General features: G+C 39.2%; 3 protein-coding genes across 3 annotated transcripts; all 3 read left to right on the top strand.

Moving 5' to 3' along the window:
• The first annotated feature begins 2,645 nt into the window (after nucleotides 1-2,645).
• Nucleotides 2,646-8,675, top strand: rassf1 (Ras association domain family member 1). Its single transcript, XM_046028821.1, has 7 exons — nucleotides 2,646-2,718; nucleotides 4,328-4,672; nucleotides 6,008-6,129; nucleotides 7,651-7,755; nucleotides 7,919-8,207; nucleotides 8,289-8,404; nucleotides 8,526-8,675. The coding sequence occupies exons 2-7, from the start codon at nucleotides 4,381-4,383 to the stop codon at nucleotides 8,673-8,675; spliced, it is 1,074 nt and encodes a 357-aa protein (XP_045884777.1). The 5' UTR covers nucleotides 2,646-2,718; nucleotides 4,328-4,380.
• A 985-nt stretch (nucleotides 8,676-9,660) lies between these two features.
• Nucleotides 9,661-12,696, top strand: tusc2b (tumor suppressor 2, mitochondrial calcium regulator b). The gene is made up of 4 exons (XM_046029233.1): nucleotides 9,661-9,818; nucleotides 10,637-10,881; nucleotides 11,691-11,811; nucleotides 11,902-12,696. Exons 2-4 carry the CDS (start codon nucleotides 10,733-10,735, stop codon nucleotides 11,965-11,967), a joined length of 336 nt encoding a protein of 111 aa, XP_045885189.1. The 5' UTR covers nucleotides 9,661-9,818; nucleotides 10,637-10,732; the 3' UTR covers nucleotides 11,968-12,696.
• Nucleotides 12,697-16,344: 3,648 nt separating this feature from the next.
• hyal2b (hyaluronidase 2b) lies at nucleotides 16,345-21,186 on the top strand. Its single transcript, XM_046029039.1, has 4 exons — nucleotides 16,345-16,524; nucleotides 17,051-18,028; nucleotides 18,423-18,512; nucleotides 18,601-21,186. The coding sequence occupies exons 2-4, from the start codon at nucleotides 17,078-17,080 to the stop codon at nucleotides 18,988-18,990; spliced, it is 1,431 nt and encodes a 476-aa protein (XP_045884995.1). The 5' UTR covers nucleotides 16,345-16,524; nucleotides 17,051-17,077; the 3' UTR covers nucleotides 18,991-21,186.
• Nucleotides 21,187-21,676: the final 490 nt, after the last annotated feature.

Below are 21,676 nucleotides of genomic sequence, written 5' to 3'. Positions count from 1 at the left end.
GTAAAATCAGTTAGGATGCATGTTGTTTGTTGCGCCGGCTGGTTAAGGATGTGATGTCTCAGGCTAATACCACCCATTCCACATCCAACAATGCAGTGCAGACTCACTGGTCATCTGTTCACTGGTTATTGTGCTCCAATTAGTCTGTAATAAGCTTGTGACTCTGCAGGGCCTCCACACACTGGGCATAGGCCTACAGGCAGCAGGCACAGCAAGAGAAAACAACAACATGGCCATTCAGGGCTTCGCTATCTCTCTCTTTCTCTATTCCTGTCCATCTAACACGTGCGGTACTGCCACTGTTTATTGAGAGTCTTTGTTTATTTTTTCTGAGAGGAGCCTTGGAAGGGTTCCTATTGCGACCCATAGGCCTACTGATGGTGGCACTAATCCAAATCAGACATCTTTAAAATATCTGCAAACTGGTACCAACACAATACTGGGTTAAATTTACTCACTATCCACGGATAGAAAATCAACCAAGACAATGGGTTGTTTTTACCAAGTGCTAGTATTTATGTCACTGGTGTTTGTATATATAATTAAAAATTCCCCTCACCCTCCTTGTGGGGTGGTATGTGTCATCCTCAAGCCTCTACCAGAGGCCTGGGAGTTTGAGGGTTCTGCGCAGTATCTTAGCTGTTCCTAGGACTGCACTCGACAGAGACGTCTGATGTTGTACCTGGAATCTGCTGTAGCCACTCTCCCAGTTTGGGGGTCACAGCCCACAGTGCTCCGATTACCACTGGCATCACTGTTGCATTTAATCTCCACATCTTTTCTAGCTCCTCTTTCAGTCCTTGGTATTTTTCAAGCTTCTCGTGTTCCTTCTTCTTGATGTTGCTGTCACTAGAGATTGCTACATCACTGCAGCCTTCTTCTGCTGTTTGTCGATCAACACAATGTCTGGTTGGTTAGCCATCACCAGTTTGTCAGTCTGGATTTTGAATACCCACAGGATCTTAGCTCGGTCATTCTCAACTACCTTAGGAGGTGTCTTCCATTTTGACCTTGGAACTTCCAGCCCAGATGTTCCTGTTCACTATGACAGCTACCTGGTTATGGCGTTCCATGTACGCACTTCCTGCCTGCATCTTACACCGGAATCATTTTCTTTAGTTGTCCAACCCAAACCATTGTGTCCCCTTTCCTCTCACTGATAATACTTCCTACTTTTATTGATGTGCTTTGGCAAGATTTTTATTGCAGGACTTGAATTATAAACATGTCTTTGTTTTCAATACAGCTTTGGCACTTTTGCAGCTAAAACCCAAAATATTAAAAATAAAGTATTACTAACATCCTACCTATATAAGTAGTAGACGTGCAAAACAATGTCCCACAACTTTTCTCTAGATTAACTTGCAGCTCTATCTCCAAACCTAGACGGTCCGTCCATGTCACTGTGAGATCTTCTTCTCTTCTGTCTACAAAGTGAAGTAAATCAGACTCACTATGAATTCTCATCATCTTCCATCATGTATGTGTGACTTGAGAGAGATAACATGGAGTAAGAAGAGCCCTTCATCTTCCCCGATATTTGAGCCTGGGGGCTTTTTCCTCATTGAGGAGTTTCCAAATGGCCTTTAATTAAACATTTAAACTGACTCCTTCTGTTGCAGATTGACCAATTCTATCATTCATTAGGACATATAAGATACTTTACTGACTACTTTAAATCCCTTTTTGATACATTTCTGAAATTGGTGAAACTGACAATGTGATTTTTACTTTAGCCTATAAAATCATTAAGTTTTTAAGTTAAGATTTTATTAATATTGGACATCCTATCCTATTGAAGCTAGACCTCTGATATTTGACCAAACATTCAATTCACAGTTTTAACTTTACTGTTAAAGTTAAGGAAATTAGACTTAGGCCTACAGCCAGCTAAATCGTTCTTCAGACTTAAAAATAAAACTACATAAAACATGTTCAAATGTAGGCTAGCTATAATATAGGGTCATTCATAAAGGATTTATTAGGCCTGCCATTTAGAGTCTTTAATTTTTTTTATTACAATAATCCATCAAGGAGGAGGATGGGATTTTTCACAACATGGCAACCCATACATTGTTTTTATTAAGGGTTTATTAATTATATTCACTGGGACATGATTGTTAACCTTTAACCCAGCATGTTAATGTTAACTCCTAACCTCTAACATGCACTTCCTGTGCTCTTCTTCTTCTATCCCTTTACAATTATCTTGTTTTTGTTAACTCTTACTTCCTTCACTAGTTATTGACCCACTGATGTGATATGTACTATGAGCTCTTACTAGTATTTATTGCTGCTCTTACTAGTATGTATTGTCTGTTGTAGATCTGTATTTGATGCTCTGTTGATGCTTGTATGTTGTTCCTCAATTGTAAGTCGCTTTGGATAAAAGCATCTGCCAAATGAATAAATGTAGACTAAATCTAACGTTTATCACAGTGTGTGATCATATCTGTTTACCCCTCCATCACTGTACTAAGGACTACACATTGTAGTGTATTTCTACAGTGAGAACAGAGGGCATTCCTCCTGTGGTGCCTCACTCAGGATGGTTTAATACACACACGGGATTAGACGGTAATCCCACACTCACAATGTGCATGCGCAAATTGAGGTGCGTGCGTCGGGCGAGGGACGGTTCGGTGCTGAAACAAACGACAAACTGCGTTCACTTTCCAAAACTCCTCTACGATAAGGGCCGACGATGGATTAAACGAGGTAAGTTCCTCTTTTAACGGGTTGTCTCTCGGTTAACTCCGAAGATTTGTTCGGGTGTCACTGTCAACTGAGTTTGTCGTCCCGTTTCAGACAGGATTAAACCGGGCTGTCCCGTTACACACTGCTCTGCATTTTGAAACAGATAAAGAATAATTAAACTTTTGCAGATGAAGTAATTTATGCTTAGGCTTGTTTCATGCTAAAATGATGTATGGCGAAAGCAGCAAAATATGCATGGATGAGCCCGGTTACAATGTGCTCTTGTTGCCCTGTGAGAATAATTGTGCCGTGTGGTGACCCACTTGGCAGATAGAGCCCCGGGTTGTTCATATTCAAGTCACAATGCTCCACAGGGAAAATAATAAAACGCAGTTTCCGATGCACCTGTGAACATTTTACAGGTAGGCTATTCTTCCTAATGACACTCCAGAGGATTGTATTTAGTTCAGGAAATTAGTTTTGTTGCCATGAAGTGTTTGTAAATCAACCCTTGTCACCGTAGCATTCAGATTCTTTACTTAAATAGGCTAAGTAAAAGTCCGGAATTCAAAATCTTACTCTGGGAATGGTACATAATTGTCAGCGCAAAATTTAGGCTACATAGAATCTCAAAACTAAAAGTAGCCTACTAGTTATGCAGCAGAATGTATATTTTATGTTTTACCAGGTGAGTAATATCAATGATGCATCAACATGTACAGTAGGTATTAATGTTGTTGGGGGTTCTGATGAACCTCATTGTACCTCTGCTATGTAATTTAATCTACTTCATATTGAATAAGATGATCATATGTTTTCCATGCATCATAATCTGAAAAATTACAATAGCTGCATGATAGACAGTGGAGGAAATAAATAAATAAAAAAACAAGATTTCTCCTTGAAACATAGAGGAGGAGAAGAAGTATAGAGTAGCTAAAATGGAAATACTCGAGTAAAGTGCCTTGTCAAAGTAAAGTAACTTAAGTAAAGTACTCAGTAGATGAATAAATGTACTTAAGTTACATTCCTCCTCTGTTCTTTGCACTCTGCACCTGTAGCTGTTATACATGGCATTATAAATGTTTAAAAACTTAAAATCAAAGCTGTAGGCTGTTGTGTTGCCAGCTATTTCTGATATTAAAGATTTAATTTAGTAATGTGCTTTCTAAATTTAATTAATTAAATGGTATTGGCTTACTTTTTGGTGAAAGTGTTTTGTCTAAAATGTACAGTTTTGTTTCAGTGTCATGCACAGAAAAACAGTGTAAGTTGTCCCAGGACTGCACAGGATTATACTAGTCATTTTGACCCACATTTTATTATAATCATATGAATCCTGGCATCAGATAACATTAGGTTAATCTTTAGCCATTTGTAAAAGCCCATACTATAATACAGCATAGACATGGGTTTTATACATTTCTATTGCTTGCTTTAGGTTAAACTTACCCCTACATTTATTAATAGTATTGCACACACAAACGTGTGCATGATTTCAATCTGTCTTGCAGCTCTGCACAACACACCAGTGAAAGTGGACAATATTTTAAAAAACTGACCTGGTGGACATTCACACCATCCTCATTAAGGATGCGAAGGTGCACACACTAATGCTGTCTCCTCTCAGGGCTGGATGTACACCCATTTACTTGACATGTCAGGATCCAAATCAAGGACAGGATGTCTAAATGTGAGCTGATTGAGCTGAAGGACCTCAGTGTAAATGACCCCATTGAGCTGGCTGCTCCTGCGGCCCGCACAGCCCCTCCACCTGTAAACGCAGGTCAGCCAGGCCACTTCCATGTCGTCCGTCTGGTTGGAGACAGTGTCAGTATCGAGCCACCCCGGTGTCAGATCGGAGAAGCTGGAATGGGTCATGACTTCCAGGCCTACAGTCAGACCCATCTCACCTGGTGTGACCTGTGTGGAGAATTCATCTGGGGTCTTTTTAAGCAAGGTTTACGCTGCACCAGTAAGTACCTTATGCATGTGAATTTGTATCAAATTGTTTAAAGGATGAGTAGGGTAGTCTGTAGTTTTCTTATTGCCAACAAATCCCATGAGAAGACCAACAATGAAATTAAAAGGATTGCCTGTGTGGCCAAAGACAATTAAAACCACAGTAATGAGCCAAACTGGTACTGGGTGCCATGTTTCTTCAGTACCATGAACACGAGCACTGCACTTAATTTTTAGCCAGCTCCACATCCTCCCTCCTGCTGCAGTAAATACACACTAATGCACCAAATGTGTATTTATCCACAGCTTAAAATATTTCCCAACAAACACACTAATAACTGCTGTTTGAGTAAGATTTGCTAAAAACTACAGGGCTCTACTGTTAACTAAATCATTTAACCATATTTCAATTTAAACAAATATATCAGAGGCTTGTTTTAAAATTTTTAAATCTTCAGTATGAACAAATGGACAAATGGCACTGAGAGCCACAGACAGGTTGGGGAAGTCTGAAAATTTTGAGAAATGGACTAACACATTTTTTATTTTGGCAATAACATCATCCTTATCCTTCAAGTTTGGCACATGATAAGCATACTTTTCTGCAACCATTCAACTAAAAAGCAGAGAACACCCACTAAACCTTAATATCATGAGACACGGTGACATCCAGTATTTTGAATCATCGTGTGCATATGGGCTTAATAACAGACATTTGAGAAACAATGTGGTTGCTGACTCAAGGTTGGTAAAGAACACTTGTATGAATATAAAACCATTAACCTTATTAGAAATTACTTATAATGCCCTCAAATTAAAACCCATTTTAGCTCTGTAACCCCTTAATAAAATAATGTCCATCGAAAGCTCCCAGAGCTGTCCCAGAGCATCTACAGGATGCTCGTGTTATTTTTCCATTCATGAGAAGCTTTATCACGGAGTTTGTCCTAATCTGTAGGAAGCTCTGGCAAGCTTCATGTCACACAGACGGTGCCTGGGAATGCATTTGTTTGCCTATATGATTTGGCCTGAGGCATTTCTGTCCCAGTTCAACTAAGAAATGAACTGCTGTAACAATAGCAGGCTATAATATACATCTAATTAAATATCAAACATGAGAAATGTTGTAGGCTACATACACGAATGTTGGCCTGTTGCTTACATAACATAGATAATGCATCTAGGTTAGTGTTTTGGGTGATGTTTTTCAGCACAGGGACAGATTACTGAACAAAATCCACACTAGAGCGCTCTACACAATGAGCTTTGACCGCTCGCCAAAGTATAACTGAGAATGCCGAATTTGCACCCTCTAATGGTGAACCAATAATCTCTTTCTCTCTCTCAGACTGCAGTTATACTTGTCACTACCGCTGCCGACCATTGATCCAGCTGGACTGCAGCACAGATGGAAGTTTCTTAACAGAACCGGACTTCTCTGTCGACTCCATCGAGAGAGACACAAATGTGGTGAGGAACAAATGCACAATCACTATACATCAGTCATTGGATTGTTTTATTATTTTCAAAACTGAATACTGTACAGATTATTTATAATTAAAAAATAATTAATTGGGCTTCAATGATTTAACTGTACAACCATGCGATAAGCATTATTTTAGGGAAATGAATGCGCTCACAACTGCCTCTGTTCAGATTGTGTAGGTGAAAGCAGATGGAGGCTACCAGATTGTCCACTGCTGTCCACTGAGTTTAAGTGTGCCATATGCCCTCAAAAATACTGCTTTTATGACCTCCCCATTGTCAAGGCATCTATACAGAAAGTAATTTGGGAGCGAGCTGATGGGAGGGGATAACGTAGCAGCTTGACAATAACAGCTGCCTTTATTTCAGAAACGGAAAAAAATCTGTCCCTACCGAGGCCCATCTCCTTTTAGACAGAAAAGGATAATTTTATACCATTTATAATTGTCCGTATCACAACTTGACCAATGGCTTTATTTTTGAGAAATTCATTGTTCAGCCGCACCTTATAACGTGTGTGTGACAGGACAGACTCAGATATGTCTTACAGAAAGCAAAAAGTCACAAAGCAAAGTCAAAAGCTTTTAATCAGGTATCAATGTTTTTATTTTTGAAAAGATAGAGAAGATGAAAGACGCATGGTCGCATCCACAAAAAATAGTCAATAAAAGCAGAACATATAGGCTTCTGACACAAAAAATTGATTTATCATGATTTTTATTTATTTAAATGATTGCCCCATTAGACTATGTTTAAACACAGTGTGAAGGTGTGGCAGAATAGTGAATTTCTCAAAAATAAAGCTGGTGGAGTAGTGAAATGGGCAGTTAAATATGATAGGAATCGCTGTTGTACACACACATCCACACTGGGCGAAGGTTTTGCTCTCAGGATAATTTAAGCAGATTGCCCTGGGAGTGGGTTGGCCCTTTAGACATCTTTGTGAGGTTTTATTGTCAGGGAGGAGCAAATGGAAATGCTGAGTTCAAAAGAGCTGTTAGTAGAATCAAAGACAATCAATCTCCAGACAGAAGAGAGAGACAGAGGAACGCTGAGAAATTGTTCAATTCCAGATTTTGGCGATGACAAAAACCTAAAAAGGTTTGATAAAATTCCCACTCGCCTGAATCTTGGAGATGACCTGGGGGAGCACAGCAAGTGACGCATTCTGCAGTCAGGGGGACTGTAGTTCAGAGCTGGAACTGTACTTTACTGCATATACGTCTTTCTTTCACGAGGTCAGAAGATCAGCGGTGAGGCTATGGCATAATTCATCAGTCCTATAGGCACGAAGCTGCTCTTTCACTTTTGGTTTATTTAATTATATTAAATCATGTCTTTATTTTATAACTACAAACAAAGAGCTTGAATCAATTTTACTTTTATTCCCATTTGTCTTCTCTCTGTCACTTTCTCTTCACCTTCCAAGTTCATTTGCGAGGACAAGTTTACTGCTGACACTATGCGGCCTATTTGCTGTACTGTACTGGCTCTTCTCTTTTTCAGGATGAACAGGTCGAGTGGGGTAAACAGGAGTTGACTCTTAGTGAGATTCAACACAAGATTAAGGAGTATAATGCACAGATCAACAGCAATCTCTACATGGTGGTTGTGAGTGACTACTAAACCTTTTTTTGTCTGAACATACATTCATGCAAAAATGCATACTTGAACTGTATTTTACTATTCGTATATAATAGTTTGCAGAAGGTGTTGACATTGTATGAGACCATTTTACTACAGTTCTCACAATACAAATCTGTCTACCTTTCAGAATAAAGACGGGTCCTACACTGGTTTCATCAAGGTCCACTTTCAGTTGGTCCGTCCTATCTCCCTTCCTCCCCCTCAGAGCCTGTGCTCCACACAGGAGGAAGAACAGCAGGGCGGACGAATGAAACGGCGGACATCTTTCTACCTCCCCAAAGACACTGCCAAGCACCTGCATATAAGTTCCCAAACACGTGTACGAGAAGTCATTGAGGCATTGCTCAACAAGTTCACTGTGGTGGACAACCCAGCCAAGTTTGCCCTGTTTGAACGCACTGAGAGACAAAATCAAGGTAGACTCCTCAAAAATGCGCAGTGACAGCAAAACAGAACTGAGTATTGAATTCTAAAGTGCTAAATTTTATTTCCTTTAGTGTACATGCGTAAACTGTCTGATGATCAGTGTCCCCTCTACCTGCGATTGTGTGCTGGCCCCAGTGAAAAAGCCTTGAGTCTGGTTTTGAAAGAGAATGAGACAGGGGAAGTAAATGTAAGTTTCCATACGACGCAGATAATTAATACATATGATAAACCTGTCAACCTATACTGAAAAGCCACTATGTGAACTGTATATATAACTAATTTTAATGGGAAATGTCTCCCCTCCACAGTGGGATGCATTCAGTTTTCCTGAGTTGTGCAACTTTTTGCGAATCCTGCAGCGCGAGGAAGAAGAGCATGTACGGCAGATTGTGAAGCGCCACGCTCTTGCTAGAGACATGATGAAGCAGGCCATGGCGAGGATTACTACTCCTGGTTGACATTCTGCCTCTTTGAATAGTATTGTTGATCAGCAATATAAAAGGGAAAGAAAGAGCTCAGACAATGACATTGTTTTGATTAAGTGTTGGTTATGAAGCAGGGATACATTGAATGTGAACTACCTAAAGGCTTAGACCTTGCTAATTTTGTGCAAGCAGAGCCACTGTTGTAAACTGAAGGTGGGATGGATTATCTCTGTCTTAACTGGATACAGGTCTTTGTTGAAAAACCATGCTGCTTGACTAGTTTATTTATAGTGGTATTAAAAACACAGTTTTAGTCTTTCTGGTAATCTATCACATGATATATAGTTTAATTTATATTCTGTGAAGCTGTTTGGAAATTTTGGCACTTTAATGAACCTGTGAAATGGATTTGTGCAAAAGTAAAATGTGAACCATTGTCTATGAAGATTCTCAATCATCCAGGTCATAGTTATCCAACGAAGGTTAAAGTCAAGGGCAACTGGACTTGGTTGAAGATACTGAAGAAGGGACGAAATGTCTTCCAGTATCTTTAACCAAGTCCAGTTGCCCTTGACTTTAACCTTCGTTGGATAATGTGAACCAATGTATTTGCATCCTAATTATCTAATAAACTGGTGACAATTAATCATGGGTCATTTGATGTTATTGTTATAGTGAAGTGTTTGACAGACCGTGTGTTAGACCAGTAGTCTGCATTCTGTGGAAAGCTGAAATACCTTATATGGATGAAAGTATGTGGACACCTATATGTTACACTCATACGTTACTGTACTGTATCTCATTCAAAACCATGGCCATTTTAAATGCTTTTATAACGTTAACAGCCTCCACTCTTCTCGTTTTTACAATATTTTAGAACCTGGCTTCAGGGATTTGCTCTGATACAGTTTTTTCTCCATATTCAGCACATTCTAGCTGCTTTCTTCCCTTGTACAGGTTTCTAGTTTACCACTCCTGCCCATGTGGTGGCGTGAGCTCACCATAGTGTCTTTGCCAGCCGTCAGAGAAAAAGACAGAGAAGAACAACGTGTAACGTTAGTTTGCATAAACAGCTAGCGTAGTTGTGTGTTTTTGCCTGTACAGATTTAGCAGCCCACCAAGACAAATTCATCAGAGAACATTTCTTACCTGCGAACACACCAAACCCCACTTTAGGTATGTTTTCAACTAACGTTAGCAAAGCGGAAGCGACAAACGCCAGTTGTGAACGCAGCTAACGTTAGCATTTGTCAGCGTCAGTAAACTACTTACTTTGTGAAATAAGATAGAAACATGTTGACATGTTGGCTAATGCTAGTGCTAACTGTCTTTAGCTAATGGTAATGTTAGCAGCCAGGACAAAAAGTGGCATAACAGCTACAGCAACTAACGCAAGCAGGACCAATTTCGTCAAAGCTAGCTAGCTACGTTAGCTGTCCTGATCAGATGAGCCAATGTTACCGAGCCCTGTGGACTGGAGCTGCCTAACGCTATACAGCATTTTCTTATTTTCAAATACTAATTTAACCTGATTGTATAATAGGACATAGAAGGGTGGTCAGGTTTGCGACGTTGGCAGGACTCTCTTATTGTAATGTTGCATTTTCTGATTGCATTGTCATGTAACCGGCCTGCTGACAAAAGGACATATGACACGAATTATAACCTAACTGGACTTCACATCAGCCTGGGCACAGTCTTTATAATCTGTGTCTTCTATGTTAGCTATTGGCAATATGTTATTAAAATGGCTGTAGAATAATGGCATCTATAGTATCATTTTGCTATGAATGCAAATACACGTGTTATGATCCATAGTCCAGTTGTTTTCATATGTCATATTGAAGGTTAAATGTGTCTGTGGTACCGCATTTCAGGACTAACTAATCTAATCTAAGATGGGTGATGTTAATTGTAAATATTTTGTTTGCCCATGGTAAAATATATTGCCTAAAATGACTTAACTCCTCCCTTTCATGTGTCACTTTCCATAGCTTTAGTACTCTGAAGGTTCATCTCATCTGGTACAGTAATACTGTATAACCACTGGCAGTCCTGTGACCCAAGAAAATTATGTGCTGCAGCTGAAGATGGGTGGTAGTGGCTCCAAATCCAAAGGATTTTGGCCTTTTTCTGGCTCGGGTAGTACGGACGAGCCAACCAAAGAAGGAAACGAGCATTCACTGGCGAGAGTTCGAAGTTTCCAAGGTGCAACACCTTTTGTGTTGACTAGACGAAGGTAAATACAGACTGGAGAGTAGCAGACCGATAGACTCACATATACTGATCTGTTCTAATAATCTAATTGCCTTACAGTGTGATATTCCTCTTAATTCCCAGTAAAAGCAGTTTCTTTTTTGTTTACTCTATTCAGTTATTAGTTTAGAGTTTTTAGATTAGTTGGTGGTCCTTCTCCCCTTTGTTTCCAGGGTGTTCCTCCAGAGAATAGCTCCATATTCATGTGATCACTCAGTTCCTGCCGATGTAGCAATGCATAAGATAAGATATTCCTTTATTAATCCCCTGCAGGTGAAATTCGTGTTGGCCCAGCAGCACACAGGAATGTAAAGAACAAAAGTAGAATCAGTTAGCATTCTTACGTAGATGTTCTTGGAAACAGTGAGAATGTTGTATGACATGGTTTCTTATCTGCTCAAGTTAAGTCATTTTTTAAAAAAAAGACTGGCCATCAGCCATCCTATGTTTGCACAGAAAACTTTCCCTCGTACTGAGCTGTTATTTGCTTACCGTACTCCCCTGAACATTTTAAAGCCCATAGGCAGACCCCTGCATGCAAACTAAGCAGTTTGGTTTGCTTTTTTTAATGCTCACATGTTTAAGAGTTTGACACCATAAAACTACTTTTTTTGTACATTCTTTAGTGGCTTTCTGATTTTTCTTTCTTTTTGTGTGACACAATACAGTATGTGTGAAAATAATGTTAGATTAAAAAGTACTCTTAAAATGACTCTGGTAATATTTGTAATATCTTGTAGTATTGTCACACACATGCATGTACAGATAATTAATTTTGTCTCTCTGCTGCAGCTCCATGTTCTTTGATGAAGATGGCGACTTGGCCCATGAGTTCTATGAAGAGACAATTGTGACAAAAAATGGACGTAAAAAAGCCAAGCTGAAGAGGATTCACAAAAATCTTACACCTCAGGTGAAGAAATTCTAACCCATGAACTAAGGCTTTACCCATCAGCGGTAGCTCTCAGTCCAAATAACTTTAATCTCCTTTGTGTCCTTCCAGGGAATTATAAAGCTGGACCACCCTTGCATCCATGTAGACTTCCCAGTTGTCCTTTGTGAAGCTTGATGTTGTCCAAGGAGCGTCTAAGACTAGCCACTCCATCAACTCCGTCCTGTGGTTTCTCCTACAACTGGAAGCCTGAACCACCTTTTAAAATAACATGATCTCCTGATATATTTGATGCCCTTAATGTGGACAGGCTGATGCAATGTGTGCTGAGCCTCTGCATGTGATCTGTTTTTGGCTTGTGTGCAGTTAGACACAGAAAAAGTCACCAGTGGGGATCTAGAAGGGGGCCAAGTTGGCAAAAAACAAAACAAATCCTACTCAGTTTACAGATCACAGTTTGTGTGCATGTCATGTGTGAATGTGTGTGCAGACACAGGACGAAATGTCCTGAATTAATTGCTGCAGATTGTTTCCCGGTTTGATACATTGAACTTGAGGAGTTGAAGGAAAATGTAACCCTCTGTCACGGTCATAAGTAGTGCGGGAAAGTATAAGTGCACACTTCAGTTTTTTGACAGCATAATGGTTTGCTTTATTATGCATGTAACAGGATCTGCTTATCGGTAATAGTGTAGGGAGGAGTTGACAATCAGAGGCCCACAAAAAGTGGATTAATGTCATATTATAATGTTGGATGGACTGGCTTCAATGACCTCAGAGCCACACATGTACACAGCAGCAGAGAGTCTAGTAAGAGATCCTGTTGTTTCATTTGCTGCTTTGGCATACTATGTTTCACTTTTAATTTATTATATTGTTTTTTAATTACAATTTGAAAATGCTAAACTGTGTCATGGTACTTTTTTATATGAATATATCATAGCTTAATAGCATATTAATGTGCATTTACTTCACAAGATCAAGGGAAAGATCATTGCCTATAAAAACTGAAACTGTGAACATATTTTGATTTTGGGTTGCAAGTGAAGGTGCTAAAATAGACACCAGGCTGTACCTACCTGAGGGCCACTGAGGTTATGTTGTGGGGGTATTTCTTTCTGGGAAGTTTTAGCAACCTGAGAGAATGTTTCACATTCTAAAACTGAAAAGTTACACATGTTGGGTATTTAATTGGTTGATTCCAGTTTTAAAAAATGTATTTCTCAAAATAAGGTCCACTTATTAGGAGGAGTTTTTTTTTTTTTTGTCCAATGGTTGCATTCTCCCACATTGTATACTGTATGACTGTCTGTAATGACGTGACCCGAAGAACTATTCTTAGGTGTAGGAAGTTAGACCTGCTTGGTGAAATGTCAGTACTCTAAAAGGACTTGGGAGTCATGAACTGTATTATTTCTAAAAACCTGATAGACACCGTATTTTGCTGAGTGAATGGAAAGATTTAATTAAGTCATGTTATTTAGGGATTTAAAGAATTTTAAGTTCCTGAAGAGAAATATACAGAAGACATTTCCAAAGTTTTAAGACTTCTCTGGACAATTTTTTCTGACAAAATATTTTTTCCCATAGTCTGTGTAATGCTACCTCCATCTGGAGCTTTGTTAATGGGACAGCTAGTAATTTGCAATCCAAACTGAAAAGCTAAGATTAAGTTCATAGGAAGTTACAGGAGGAAATCTCTTTTTGTTCTCTTGCCAGTCTTTATATAATATAATTAAAGATAATTGTCCAATAATCTTTTCTAACGATAGAGAATTCATGTTTTTGTCAAAGGTTGTAAACACTAGATGAACTGATAAGGCCTGTTTACCCATGTAGTGGAAATAATCCTACTGACCTCCACCTGTGATGAAATTAGCCACCTGCAGAGGAAATTGCAAAGGCAAACCGTTGTTGGGGAGTGAAGTGAAGTGTGTGTGTGTGTGTGTGTGTGTGTGTGTGTGGGGGGGGGGGTTACTAATGAGTGATGGATGAAGTTCAGAGAGAACTGAAGGCCATCAATGCCATCTCCATGGGAAAGGGGTTTCTGCAAAGCTGTCTGTCATATTGTTCTCCTTAGAGGATAAAGAGGCCTGTGCCAAAGTCTACTCCACTTTATTGCTTCCATGAAATGATTTAACTCTACACACGTCTCTGTGCTTTTTTTTTTTTTTTTTTTTTTTACCTCCGGGCAAGTACCTTTTTCAGCTGAGTCTGGGGGAGATGTGGAAGTACAATAACTTTCTATTGTTTACTTTCACAAAGCTGTAATAATATGCAAGGCCATGAGGTGAATTGCAGTATCGGAGTTTAAAGAAAATATTTGACTCTGCAAAACCAACAACTCTCTGGCTTTGCCTACCAACAAAGGCTGTTTTATATGTACAGTATGAACTGTCTTCAGGAGACAAATCTATTGTGTGGTCTGAGTGTGTATTTGAAAAGGGGAATAATGGTATGGGGCAATGAGGTAAACTGTGTGAAAATACAGATGTTATCAATTAAAGCACCTTAATGTGTTTTTTTTGCTATAAGTGCAAATAGATACTTTGTCTTACAAAAGGCCTTTTTGTAGTAATGCATTAACTACAATGACCCTTTTTAGTTCAACAAAAGGTTATCAGTCAGCAATGAGTCATGGTCACTGTCCCAGCTCTTGAGTAGTGGCATCTACAATAAGTCCCTATATGGTGAAGTCACTTGGTGGCAACAGGATTCTCATAGTGTTTGTTGACCTTCGCGTTTTACTCTCAGTGGTCATAACTTTTAGAGACAATTTAATGGCCATCGTGTAAGATCTTTCTTTACACATGTAAGAAAGAGACTAGTGTTTCAAAACAAAAATTCAACACCCCATTTGTTTGAAATCACCTGAGTTTACAGTCTGTACAGTAAGAACCTGCCACCATATACTAATCTCGTAAAATAAAAAAATCTTATAAAAGCAGTTGATGTGTCTATAACTGTCACAGTAAAACTGTTATTGTGACATTACTCACCATGATGCTCACAGCTCACAAGCATGTAACTATAATGATGAACAGATGTTTCAACACATTGATACTCAGAAATTTGTTTTGGAGTGCCAAAATCTTCATAAAGGAATATAATGCATATCCTGTGTGTGTGGTTTACCCAAGCAAACTTTACACCTGTCCCAGCCAACACCTGAGGCTCATTTGTAAGCCATGTCTGGCATAAATCCTGTGAATTGGTTTATACTTTAAGTTGAGTCACAATGGTATAATCTATTTACTGTTATATCAGAATCAGCTTTTATTGCCAGGTATGTGTAAATATTATATTATATACTGTTATAAGCTTTCAATGTCTTCATTTGAACTTACTACTGGTAAACATATATAACTTGTTTGTGTGTCCGGTAAATGACATCAGAATAATGTATTCACAGTACAGATTGGAATTTGGCTCAGTTAGATGACATCAGAGAAGCAGGCAAAGAAAGGTACTCTTTGAAACTCCCCTTATTCAAAAGGCAAAGTATAGGCAAAAATATGTGTTCATGTGAGGTGGAGTTTGCCGGATATTTAAACACCAGTCTGGGGTGGATTTCAACACAGAAGGAACTCTTTTGTTTCAAGACTATGATAATGATCAGCTTGACTGGACTACTTTCATCCGGAGATTAGGGAGAAAAAGGTTGCTGGTAAGAGACATTATATGACAGATTTTGACGTTTTATTATATCTTTTAAGAATATTGATGTTTGCTGCATCACAGAGGCCAAGTGTTGCCATTCGGTGCATGCTCTATTCAAGCTGAACATGTAGCTATGGAAGAATAGCCTGACAGCTTTTACGATGACGAAGTGACGTTCGTCTGAACAGATGCAAGAAGACCTGCCATTGCCATCTTTTTAATGCTGAAATCATGCCTATTCTGAGAAAGTTGCACTGAGCTTGGAGAGTTTATAAATGGTGGCTAAATGATCTACAGTTTAACTCGGTTTATGATATGCTTACGTCCACTGAAAATACAATATAAAATATGGCTTAAGTGAGGACTGTCTCTGAAAGCCAGTTTGTTCCCCCTGCTTTTGCAAAATACCATTATATATATATATATATATATATATTCATTCATTCACTCATTGATACATTTTTGTATGTAACAATTAAGGTGGTATTTGTTACACTGTAGTTAAATAAAACTTGCTAAAATAAGCTTCATAGGAGGAAAAAACCCAGCCAACTAACATAGTGTGTAGCTTGTGTGTAACTTGGCCTTATCTATGAAACACGCTTCTCCAGCCAATTCAGAGCAGAGCTAGAACAGATTACTTTGGTCTTCATTCCGGGGGAGGGTGAGCGGCATTGGGGCGTCATTTCACCCTCAGATTTATACCAGACGGGGTTATAATCATAGTTAAATGTTAAATAATACTTGTTTTACAGTAAAACCCCATACTGTAATAATCCAAACGGCAAAACAAGACACATTATGTGTTTCGTAGATCCACACCCCCCCTGCTCTGGAACTCAATTCACTGAACTGTTGTTGCTCAACGTTGGGTTTTACCCACAGACTCTTTACTCGTCAGCGTCGCTCCCTCTACAGATAACTGTGTTAGCCTTAGCTGGCTTACATTTATTCATCAACATGGATTGAGCGGACTATGACTGACACTTTTCACATGGCAGGGCGGTGGAAAATCAAGTTATCTGAAGGTTACAGGAGTGGAATAAGCCCGAGTCCGCAGCTTCATCGGAACAGGTCAGGAGGAATAAGAAACAACACGTTAGCTGACTTAGCACATTTGTCCGTTTCAATGGGACTGTGAGCTCATTTGGCGAAGTTATTAATTTAACTTAGTGTTAAATGTTAAAAGTAGATGTCTTGGTTCGTTTCTTTTTGCTTTAACGTTACATTTCGTTGTGTCCAACATCAAACTTATTTAAGCTACCGAGTTCCCGAAGAAAAATGATTCAGTCAAAGAGGAAGTTGACTTCTAATTTCCATAACTTACTTGGTTATATTGGTAATAAGCATTTTACAATAATCTGCAATAGACATTTATTCCCGTTTTCTAGATGCTCTCTGAAACTCAGTCTGCTTTTGAGTTCATGTTGCTTTTACTAACTTACCTGGAACTATAAAATATTAGATGTGCTATCTGTGACATCAATAGAAAAAGTGTTTAGTTCCCTGGGTCATCTGTGGAGATATTTAGAACTATTTGGGGTTTTATTTTTATTTTTGGCTGAATCTAACAAAACTGCTTTTTATTTCTTTTCAAGAGGAAGAGGAGAGTAGGTGAGCAGTGACCATGGAGGCTGTATTTCACTCTCTCTTCACCACAGCTGGCCAGCTGCCCTGGTTGCTTCTGACTCTGTTTACATCATGGACAGTTGTGTGTTCAGCAGACATAAAGCAGACAAGATGGCCATTATATTCCCAGAAGCCAGTTCTTCTTGCCTGGAATGCCCCAACAGAAGATTGTTTTCCCCGACATCGTGTAACTTTATCTTTGGACCAGTTTGACATTGTGGCGTCCCCCAATGAGGGCTTTGTCCGGCAGAACCTTACCATTTTCTATAAAGAACGCCTTGGGTTGTATCCCTATTATGAGCATGGTGGCACTGCAGTGAACGGAGGCCTTCCACAGCTTGCCAGCCTCAGTCAGCACTATGAAAAGATGCCTGAAGGTTTGCAAAAATATTTACGTGAACCTCTGGCCAAAGGTTTAGCTGTTCTTGACTGGGAGGAGTGGCGCCCGTTGTGGATCCGAAATTGGGATATTAAAGATATCTATCGAAATAAATCCCGTGAAATGGTGGCCAGAAAGAACCCTACGTGGACCCCGGAACAAGTGAGGAAAGTTGCACAGCAGGAATTTGAGCTGTCGGCTCGCAAATTCATGCTGGAGACTTTGAAACTTGCCAAGAATCTGAGGCCCAATCAGCTGTGGGGCTTCTACCTGTTTCCAGATTGTTACAACCATGACTACAGGAGTGGCCTGAAGAACTACAACGGCCGCTGTCCTGCTGTGGAGATGGCCCGCAATAACCAACTTAACTGGCTGTGGATGGAATGCACGGCGTTCTTCCCGTCGATATACATGGGCTCTGTACTGAGCTCCACAAATTATGGGCGCCTCTTTGTCCGAAACAGGGTGAAGGAGGCGATGCGCTTGGCACCTGTTGGGGATGGATTAGCACGCCCTGTTTTTGTTTATACCCGCCCTACTTACATCAATGAGATGACCACCCTAACAGAGGTTAGTTGGCCAGAGCAACAATTCATCAAGTACAGGAGACTTCTACATTTGTTATGTTATCTAGGAGGAGTTCAGTTATTATGTTTAACCACTGGATGGGAGGATGGAGCTGCAAGGATAACACATGTTGCTGATGAATAGAAAATGCCTGTGTAGTGTGTAGTTTTATGGGTAGCATGTGGAAAATCGGCAACATTAAGTATTGTTTCAGCTTGGACTAAGTGTGCTGTATTGAGAAGTTTAGATTAAATACAGGTTAACATTATAGTTTGTTAAATATATATTAGCTTAGTTACAATATAAATTTGTATTGATTCATTTGTGGAAATCAAATGCACTAAAAATCCCTCATTGTTTGGAACATGACTAAACTGTTGGTGTAAATGTTTTGCAGATGGATTTGGTCTCTACCATTGGTGAGAGCGTTGCACTTGGAGTTGCAGGTGTAATCTTCTGGGGGGACACCTCCTATACAGGCAGCAGTGTAAGCATTGCACTCTGCTCATTTGATGCTGAATAGCCTAGTATTCAGTGGTTTGGGGTTAATATACCTTTTCTTTTGTTGCTTGCAGGCCAGCTGCTCCGCCATAAATGAGTATCTTCAGGGACCGCTGGGCCAGTACCTGCTCAATGTGTCTACAGCAGCAGAACAGTGCAGTAAGGAGCTGTGTAAATCCCACGGCCGCTGTCTGCGCAAAATACCAGACAATGACGTTTACCTGCATCTCAGCCCCTCAACACACAGCATCACCGGTCAGGGCGGACGGCTGAAGGTTACAGGCGTGCCTGGCCAAGCTGAGCTGGCTCGTTTCCACACACACTTCCAGTGCCAGTGCTACAGTGGGTACAGGGGTGAAGCCTGTGCTCAGAAAGAAAAAGGGCAGAATAAAGCCTCCTCTGTCTTTGGGACCTGGCCCCTTTGCCTTTTACTCCCACTGGGACTCCTCACTCTGCTACACTGAGGAAACAGAGAAGCCCAAAGTATTCACTACTTCTGCCGGCTCTGAAAAGGACAGTTCGACTTCAAGGTGGTAAGTTTCTGTGCACTAGTGATACAGATGCATTGACAGCAGCAGACAGTCAGTCGTGTTTTCAAAGGTCTCCCAGTATGACAGGAGACTTTTATCCCCAGCACACACAGATGCCATCTGACAAGATTATTTGTGTAACGCCAACCATAGGTCCGCCTCCTGGAACTGATGTCCTTCCATCAATATGGCAACTGCTCATTTACTTATATCAAATTATGAAATCAAAAATCATAACTGCCATGCTCCATAATGATCCTGACCTCCATATACTCCTACTATCACACCACATTCAATGGGACTATAGTGTAAATTTGGAACTGATAAAATGCCTTATGAAAACAATCGAACAACATAACACGACGGCTGGATTCCACCAGCTACACCAGAAGGTGATAAATGAGGACAAATGGAGTCTCACATCGCTTTGGTTATCTTTGGCTTATAGAAACAACACGACTGGACCTGCCTGTTTCAGTTGAAAATTGTGCCTTAACTGCGCTACAAAGTGCTCTTGCTTTATGGTTGCCTTTGTTTACAAGTTGTGATTATTGAGGTTTTCCTCTGCTGGGCACAGTGCTTTATACCTTATACTAATATTAACTACAAATGCCTTTAATTAACAAGGAAAATGTATAGAAAAGGAAAGCGTGGACAAGAGCTCTAAAAATATTAATGTGATTATTTGTCTGCAAATAGTGTATTTTGATCTACATGGATTTTACTGTGAAAACTAGTTATGGTCTTCATGTCAAAGTTACATTTCAGCCACCAAGTTATATAAATATGTGTTCATTTCTTGAGAACAGAGGGGAGGATTATCAGATACTAGCAGTATAAATCCAAACGATCATTGCCGATTTAAGCTTTTCCCAGATATATTGGGATTGGCGTTGCAGACAACTGATAAGTAACAAGAAACTGTATTACAGAAATGCCCAAAATATGTTTATTTTCCATTATAAATTGTCTTTGTCACAGTAATTTGGTAACCAAAATAAGGGACCCTATAGAAAATTTTTGTGATTATGTTCAAAAAAAGTTGGCCGATGTGCTGTTATCAGATGTTTTAAACTTTCAAATATCTAATCAGCCTCAGAAATCCAGTATTGATTGAGCTATAAATTGATGATGATTGATGATGATTTTTTTTGTGTGTAGTTTGACTTGCTTGCACTGCAGCTTCTGTCGGGGTTCCTGCGAGTGGCACTATAATAATAGCGACTACTGTACCTAAATCTTAAAGTAAATATATTTGCTAAACTGAAGCTAGCTGAGCAGTTTCATATGTATAGAGTAACTTCTGTATGGCTCCAAAAAGTATTTAGCTACCTAAAATGTGTATGTTTTTGTTTGTTTTTTGACCAACTGATAAACGGTGACTCACACTAATAGTATTGCAATAGAACATTTTATGTATGCTGCAAAATTTCAAAATGCTGCACTTTAACTAACATCTAATTTTCTGTTGAGGTGAATCTGTCTTTAGTCCATGTACATTAGGTGAACTTATATCCTTTTGCTGGACACAGATACCTGTAAGGCATACACTCAGTACATTACAGTATGTTATGGTGTTTTTCCATATAATGTCATGATCGAGATGTGTTCACTGTGAATCTTGTCTGAAAAGAAATGATTGTTGGGATTGTTGTACCTTCCTTGGCCTTTAACTCAGTAGCATTTTAAAAATGGTCTAACCATTTATTTGGTTTGTCATTATCTTTGAAGAGGTTAGAGAGAGTAGGAGCAAGGATTTTTGGACCATTTCAGTAGTAGTCCAGAAATCTGTATGTTGAAGGTAAAAGGTACTATTGTTTTTCTATTGTGAATGTGTGTGTTTTTATTTGGACATGACATCTTCTTGCAACTTGCATACAGTTGTTTGGCTTTTGTTGTTTTTACTTTTTTTTACCACTCCATCCCTCCATTTTAGAGGCAGTTGTTTCAGCTTTAATAAGGAAATTACCTTTAATTTAAAAGCCTTACTTTACCAAAGTGTTTTGATTGTGTCATCTGAAAGCCTGAGAAAATTAAATGAAAGGGTTGCACAGGATTTTTATGTATTTAACATTTCATATTCTCCTTTTGAATCAATGCATTTTAATATTAAAACAGTAATTTTCTGTAGACTGTTGCCTACTGGGAGTGTTTTTTTGTCTTAAAAAGATTCTGCTTTTAAATGGGCATCATCAGCTTATACACCCACTGCTGGACTCTTTGAACATTGTTGTTCCATCTATTTAACAACACATGTTTAGTGTTTCTGCAATAATATTTAGCTGTGCTGTATCTGTATCAAATACTGATGACTCAGACTGATGTTTGCATTTTACAACAAAGTTACAGGAAAAGACAGCCTATGAGGTATTACATATTGATATCAAAAGATCTCATTATACAACCCTGTGTTGTAAAATATTAAATAAATCTACCTTGTACCTTGAAAGAGAGACAACTGTAAAAATTAAGTACTGTCATAAACCTCAGGGGTTCAACTTGAGACAGTGTTTCGGGGTATCCAGGTATAAACTACAAGTGACATTAAATACATTGAAGTTTGGTTTATGGAATTTTGTTGTATTTCCCAAAGATCAAAAGCAGATGGACAATGTAAAAG

This window comes from Micropterus dolomieu, linkage group LG18 (assembly GCF_021292245.1).
Source record: "Micropterus dolomieu isolate WLL.071019.BEF.003 ecotype Adirondacks linkage group LG18, ASM2129224v1, whole genome shotgun sequence".
Lineage (NCBI taxonomy): Eukaryota > Metazoa > Chordata > Actinopteri > Centrarchiformes > Centrarchidae > Micropterus > Micropterus dolomieu.
The sequence above is the reverse complement of the archived record's forward strand: the minus strand, read 5'-3'. Positions and strand labels throughout refer to the sequence as shown.

Excerpts from the sequence above, each read along its gene's own strand:
- tusc2b (XM_046029233.1), top strand. The coding sequence starts at position 10,733 with ATGGGTGGTAGTGGCTCCAAATCCAAAGGATTTTGGCCTTTTTCTGGC. Across the intron at positions 10,882-11,690 it reads TTTGTGTTGACTAGACGAAG|CTCCATGTTCTTTGATGAAG; the intron begins GTAAATACAGAC and ends TCTCTGCTGCAG. Across the intron at positions 11,812-11,901 it reads ACAAAAATCTTACACCTCAG|GGAATTATAAAGCTGGACCA; the intron begins GTGAAGAAATTC and ends GTGTCCTTCCAG.
- rassf1 (XM_046028821.1), top strand. The coding sequence starts at position 4,381 with ATGTCTAAATGTGAGCTGATTGAGCTGAAGGACCTCAGTGTAAATGAC. Across the intron at positions 6,130-7,650 it reads TCGAGAGAGACACAAATGTG|GATGAACAGGTCGAGTGGGG; the intron begins GTGAGGAACAAA and ends TCTCTTTTTCAG. Across the intron at positions 7,756-7,918 it reads GCAATCTCTACATGGTGGTT|AATAAAGACGGGTCCTACAC; the intron begins GTGAGTGACTAC and ends TCTACCTTTCAG.
- hyal2b (XM_046029039.1), top strand. The coding sequence starts at position 17,078 with ATGGAGGCTGTATTTCACTCTCTCTTCACCACAGCTGGCCAGCTGCCC. Across the intron at positions 18,029-18,422 it reads AGATGACCACCCTAACAGAG|ATGGATTTGGTCTCTACCAT; the intron begins GTTAGTTGGCCA and ends AATGTTTTGCAG. Across the intron at positions 18,513-18,600 it reads CCTCCTATACAGGCAGCAGT|GCCAGCTGCTCCGCCATAAA; the intron begins GTAAGCATTGCA and ends TGTTGCTTGCAG.